The 6,527-nt window shown below is 27.0% G+C and overlaps 2 protein-coding genes across 4 annotated transcripts in view; both read left to right on the top strand.

Moving 5' to 3' along the window:
• Positions 1–6: 6 nt before the first annotated feature.
• LOC108748195 (carboxylesterase 4A-like) lies at positions 7–895 on the top strand. The gene is made up of 3 exons (XM_018486228.1): positions 7–181; positions 431–575; positions 689–895. The coding sequence occupies exons 1-3, from the start codon at positions 64–66 to the stop codon at positions 840–842; spliced, it is 417 nt and encodes a 138-aa protein (XP_018341730.1). The 5' UTR covers positions 7–63; the 3' UTR covers positions 843–895.
• A 1,059-nt stretch (positions 896–1,954) lies between these two features.
• The window catches only part of LOC108748194 (putative inactive carboxylesterase 4), a 6,334-nt gene continuing 1,761 nt past the window's right edge, over positions 1,955–6,527 (top strand). For 2 of the 3 annotated variants that reach the window (XM_018486225.1, XM_018486227.1), the window contains exons 1-6: positions 1,969–2,028; positions 3,197–3,251; positions 4,513–4,675; positions 5,052–5,337; positions 5,936–6,121; positions 6,240–6,439. In XM_018486225.1, the coding sequence (XP_018341727.1) occupies positions 2,025–2,028; positions 3,197–3,251; positions 4,513–4,675; positions 5,052–5,337; positions 5,936–6,121; positions 6,240–6,439 (894 nt within the window). In that variant the 5' untranslated portion in view covers positions 1,969–2,024. Of the gene's footprint in view, positions 2,044–3,196; positions 3,252–4,512; positions 4,676–5,051; positions 5,338–5,935; positions 6,122–6,239; positions 6,440–6,527 lie in introns of all 3 variants that reach the window. The other variant, XM_018486226.1, reaches the window with a different exon arrangement.

Here is a 6,527-nt window from a genome sequence, read left to right as displayed (position 1 = left end):
TCAGAAGAAACTTTGATCAATTATGCGTATTTCTTAGGAGACGAATTGTTGACACGCGATATAATGAATGTATGTGAACTGCAAAAGTCTTCTGGCAGTTATAAATCAACGTATCTATATCATTTCGATTATGAGAGCGAAACTTCTCTTATGAAAAAAATACAACGTTTCGGACTTCCAGGTATAATATAATTGCTAATTAATACAAATACGTTTTTATTCAGCGATGCTTCTGGATTTTTATGTTCAATTATTACATTCAACTTTGTTTGATTTGTAATAATTACATAAAGCAATGACATGTTATTTAACAAAAACGTCAATGTAATTTAAAAATTTAGAAAACTTAAAAATTAAAAAAAAGGAAAAAATTTAAAACGAATGAGTCTGCAATTCTAGAACAATTTTCTAATATAAAAATATTTTGCAGGAGTATCCCACGGAGAGGAGTTATTTTTCTTATTTTGCCCAGAAGTTGCGAAAGCAATGAACTTGTCGCTACCCAAACCTGGTACGGATGACTATGTGATGATAAATTACTTTACGCAAATGTGGACAGATTTTGCTAAAACAGGGTACAAGAATTTTTTCTTTGTTTTGTAGAAAACATTTTCAGACATAATAATTAATTCAAATCAATTAATAATTAATTCAAATCGATTAATAATTAATTCAAATCGATTTTTAGAAATCCAACGCCTACGACAAATTTATGGTTACCATTAACCGGTCCACAAAACGAAGACTACAATTACCTAAATATTGATATAAATCTACAAATGAAAATCTTTCGTAAAGGAAAGGAACGTTGGAATTGGGAAAGTCATAAAAAAACGTTCTAATGCGTTCTCTCTCTCTCTCTCTCTCTTTCTTTCTCTCTTTCTCTCTCTCTTTCTCTATCTCTGCTAAAGACTTCTGTTAAAATTTAATTTGTCTTTTAGCATCAACTTTTAATCTTTATTGAAAAAATGACTATTTAAGCTGGAATTACACAATGTTCGATTTCTTGAATAGTAAGTATACATGCACATGTATACATACTTATTCTGAGGATCAATCATGTAACTTTTTTCTACGACAGGAAGATGAAAAGTGAACATTTTTTGTATATGTACTTACACACATACATAAAAATTTTCACATTTTTATTCTAGAGAAAAAGTTACATAATCGACATTTTGATGCTAGAATATGTTCATTGTTTAATGTTCATTGAGCGCGGCATACTGATATGTATAATTTATGTGTTTATGATGCATTACTTCATAACTTGTTTCCTTGCATGCATGAATAAAAAAATTAAGAGGATCTTAAAGGTAATTAATTATAGTGTAAGTAAGACTTGCACAGACAATTTATGCGTCATTCATACATTACTACGTACTACTCTATCAATATGTCACGCACACATATATATAAATTTTCGTAAAACAATAACATTTTAATCAGACATCTAAATCCAATTCCAAGAATTCTGTGTTATTTGTTCGTCCAAACTATTAATCTGTGGACTATTTCACAGTAAGTACAGATTGCACAACATTTATATGAAGCAAATGTAGCTATATAGCTTTATATATTGGATTAAAAAATGATAAAGATTTTAATTTTAAAATTTTTTTTACGTTTTCGGTAGTCCACCTCACAGGCATGTAATGCGTATATTTTAATCCTGGAAAAGGATTTTTGAATCTATAAAAGAAAAAAAAAGTAATTGTTATTCGAAAATATGATGGTCAGATGATTGACAACTTATTTGCGGAGGGATTATGTTTAATTAATGTTTCCAATCATTTCCAATCATTTTATTTTGACGTTATCGTAACTTGTGTGTTATGCTTGGATTACTCACTAAAGACTTCCCCCAACGTCTTCTCTCCGTCCACGGCGCCGGAAAAGTTCAGAGAACTTGCAGTATATTTCCCGGACAATAGTCTATATAATCTCACATCAATGTTCAGAGTTTGACGTTCCTCATCGATCTGTATTACGCAGTCTGCATAGTCTACCAAGTCTTCAGAAATATGGGTTAGTCCTTTTCAAGTATGTATATCACACATTAATAAATGTAATGACATTGTTAATATTTCTTGTATATTTACTTCTAAAAAAAGCATATTAAGTCAATACTCTAAAAAAATATTGTTGCTTCTTTTTTACAATTATTTCGCCGATTATTTCGCTGCGCTAACTTAAAAATGACTACAATTTCTATTTCATTAAGATGTAAACATCATATCCATCAATATAACAATTTATGAAATAAAAATTTATTAATAAGAATCGATAAAATATGTTATACATCAAAAGTTATGGATAAATGTTACATGATAAACTGACATTTATGTATGCTTTTTATTTTAGTGACATTTATTTTACTGAAAATCATTATAACGTTATGCATTGAAACGATATATGTGTGTAAAGGTTATTAGTTTAATGTTAATTTAATAATAATGTTAATTTTGATTGATTGAGAGAGAGAGAGAGAGAGAGAGAGAGAGAGAGAGAGAGAAATGATATAAATATTAAACAACATTTTTTATTAAAAGTCACAAAGTTTATTATTTCAACGATTTTTGCTTTGTTCAAAAAAATATAAATATAATAAATATAAAAAATCAAATTTTTGTATCTCTAAAATAAAGACTCCTTAAAATAAAAAAAAATATGTTTTATATCGTAAAAATGTTATTTATATTAAAAATATATTGAAAAATCCAATTGTCTTATATCATATGCATCTATATACGTACTTTTATTCATATATTTGTTCTATAAAAATTATGTTAATACGATAAGCATATTATATATATGGATATTATTATTAAATAGATTAACAAGATAAGAATATTACATAGTTCTATCATGAAACTAATTAGATAATGCTATCTTCTAATTAAAGAGAGGAAAATATAAGGTGTTTAACACAACAAGAAGAGAACGAAAATTATTTGTAAATACTGTTCCTTTCGCTACACATGTCTAAATATTTATATACTCAAACGAAAATAAGGAAAATACACATATTTGAAAATCGCGTCAGTTCTCTCTAGAGAATTGAGATGAGCAAGTCATCTTAATGTTAGTGTCTTGTGAGAAAAGTTAATTAGTAAAAACTTTATTACAAAACTATTCAAATGCAGAGATAAATATAAAATCTTTTCACAATTTTTTTTTGTAATATTCTTAATAGATTTAGTGACAACGGTAAGACGCTACAAAATGCTGCTGCAATTGGCGATCCCGGCGTGAGTATAAGAACACATATTTCAAAATAAAGCCTGTTACACAATCATATTTTGCTGAATTATACGGCATGAAGATTATATCTATACTGAGGAAGCGATTAACATATTCTATTCAGTTCAAGAAATAACATTTTAATTAATAGCTTTCAATGCTATAATAAAGAATAAAAAAAAACAATAAAGCTGTTTATGTAATATTCTTATTTAGTCAATTATCTATCTAATAAAACAACGAGAATATTCGTAACATCTTACTTATTAAATAAACAGCTTTTAATCGCGTTTCTTTGAAATAAAATTGTGCATTACACTATGACTTTAAAAAACTAAAATAACATTAGAGATAAAATAATAGAATTTACAGTGGCGACTGTTTCATAGTTTCAAAGATTTTGCTTCAATCGATATTATTAGTTAAAGTCTGTTGTAATACATGTACTATATGTACATGTAACATAAAAATGGAAATTCAAATCAATTTATGTCAGTACATATTATATTTAAATCAAATATACATAACATAAGGCAAACGTCCCAATGACTGGACATGTATGCCAGATACTTACACAAAACTTATTATTATTAATTTCAAATGTTTTTCTGTTACAATATATATTGTATTTTAATTGTATTTAAAAGTTATTTTAAAAAACATTTGAGATTAATAATCATATAAATAAATAAAATTTTCAAATGAATAAAGCAAAGAGCATATGCCACGATGCAAGTTCTTGATAGTGAGATAATTTTTTTTCCTTGTTCTATATTTTACATAATAATCCTGTTGTTGTATAAACAATAATAATTATAAACATTTCGGCTTTGATCAGGCCTTCTCCAGTACATAAAAACAACAAATACAAATTTCGAAAAATTGTTTACAAATTATGTCGCAAAACATTAAAAGTCAGTTAGTTGCAAAGATTTACTTTTAAATTAAAAATAAATCAAAAGGATAGTAACACAAAATGTTCGTTAATAATAAAATTTTTTTTATAATTCATCAGTAAATTTGGCGAGTTCTTATTTATTATTAGTGCTTAAAACTTCAAACGTGTTATTTTTTTATTTAATACAGCCGTAATCCTTATGAGACAAAATTTTCAGATTCTATTACATTAAAATAAAATTTTGTATAAATGTCCAAACATAGATACATCTTCGGTCATTGGAACGTTTACTTTATAAATATTATAACAAAGATTAGTTGATTTTTTAATATTGTTCTTATTTATTAATATTGTTCTATTTATTTTTTCAGTTTATTTATTATAAGTATTAAATGTATAAGTATAGAAGAATTAAAAGTACAAGTAAATGAAGGAAAATTGATCGGCGTGGTTGTAGATGGTTATAATGTTCGTTACCTTGCTTTTCGTGGAATACCATATGCTAAACCTCCAGTTGGCGAACTCAGATTTAAGGTAAATATTAGTGCAATATAATTAATTTTTCAATAATAATAGGAAGACAAACTTTAGCTGAGTTTTTAAAATTAAAATGGAAAAGAAAAAAGAATCTAATTTTTTTTAAAACGTTGACAAATTAATTATGGTAGGATAAACTCTACATGATTTAAATATATATTTCTTTTAAAAGTAAATGTGTTAAAATTTTTGTGAGAATATTTTCGATAAAAAGAAAAAACAAATGTTCTGTAATGAAAATTAGTTAATAGCAAATACTTCGTTAGCAAAACATATTATATATATACACACACACACACATACACACATACACACACACACACATAATATTATAAATTTATGATCATATTTTTTACATATTTTACATATCTAGGATCCGGTACCACCAGAACCATGGGTCGGTTATAGAGATGCATCGGAGTATGGAAACAAGGCGATTCAAATGGATTTAAGAGAGAAAATTACAGGAGATGAAGATTGCCTCTATTTAAATGTGTACACCACGAAAATCGAACTCTCAAAAAAGCGTCCGGTAATGGTATGGATACACGGCGGTGCCTATAGTACAGGTTCTGGTGATGCTACTATGTATGGTCCCGATTATATCGTGCAGAAAGATGTAATATTGGTTACTTTGAATTATAGATTAGGCGTTATGGGTACGTCATTATTTTAAAGCATGTTTCTTGTATTACTCGTGTTTGTAAGTTTTTCTTGGAAACAAATATTTAGATTTATAGTTTTTTTTATTTTTATATGAGTCATTAGTATGTAATGCTATTACAGTCTACCATCAGATGCTAATAATAAAAATAGTTAAAATAAATACACTAAAAATATTACTGAAAATATTAAATAAGAGAATATATTACAAGCAATTAGAAAGTGAAATCGATCCCAGCTCAAGAAATTTTATGAACAAGGCATATCCGTCATCTGATTTTACAATAGAAGAAGTGCTCTGCTAATAATATTATTAACATTAGTTGATTTCAATGTTTGAATTTTCCATCTGCTTTATTTTATTTAATCCCATTAGTATTTTTTTATTATTATTATGGCAAAATTGCTAAAGTCGAAATGAATGCTTCTAAAAGCAAATGATTATTTATAGTAAAAATTAGAGAACAGAGAAAACTATTATAATTAATCTATTAACCCTAAAACTAACGCTTTCTTTTCTGTTTACTTTTTTATAATCTACTTTTAGATTAAATGTGTCAATCTTATAAGAGAAAAAGTTTATACGATTTTTAGGTTTTTTGAATCTCAACCATGAAGTAGCAGCAGGTAATCAAGGTCTGAAAGATGTGGTCTTAGCATTAAAATGGATTCAAAACAATATATTACAATTCGGTGGAGATCCAGGAAATGTTACTATCTTTGGAGGAAGTGCTGGCGGAGCCATCGTACATTGTCTAGCTCTGTCTCCGTTAGCTAAAGGTACAATCTAGAATTTTCTCATTACAATAACTTTATGTCTTATCTTATTTTAATATAAGAAAAAATGCAAGATTTTACGATATTTATTAAATTAGTTTCATTACGATATGCCTTGCAGGTTTATTCCACAAAGTGATTTCACAAAGTGGCGTCATTTCAAATCCTTGGGCCTTCAATGAATGGACGGACGTAGGTTTTCGGCTTGTCAAAAAGCTTGGAAAGGAAACATCAGATCCAAAAGTCGCATACAAATTTTTAAAAACAATAGATGCAAAAACACTTACGAGAAATTCACAACGGTCAATTTTCACAGAAACAGTAAGTATCAATATTGTATAATATTATAATATAGATTATACTATAATTATATTATAATATAATATTATACTATATATAATAGACTTTG

Source organism: Trachymyrmex septentrionalis, unplaced genomic scaffold, assembly GCF_001594115.1.
Source record: "Trachymyrmex septentrionalis isolate Tsep2-gDNA-1 unplaced genomic scaffold, Tsep1.0 scaffold2176, whole genome shotgun sequence".
Classification (NCBI taxonomy): Eukaryota; Metazoa; Arthropoda; class Insecta; order Hymenoptera; family Formicidae; genus Trachymyrmex; species Trachymyrmex septentrionalis.
Note: the sequence above shows the minus strand (reverse complement) of the source record. Positions and strands in the feature narration are given on the sequence as shown.

Coding starts and splice junctions, on each gene's coding strand:
- LOC108748195 (XM_018486228.1), top strand. CDS start 64: ATGAATGTATGTGAACTGCAAAAGTCTTCTGGCAGTTATAAATCAACG. Junction 182..430: donor ACAACGTTTCGGACTTCCAG/GTATAATATAAT, acceptor AATATTTTGCAG/GAGTATCCCACGGAGAGGAG. Junction 576..688: donor ACAGATTTTGCTAAAACAGG/GTACAAGAATTT, acceptor ATCGATTTTTAG/AAATCCAACGCCTACGACAA.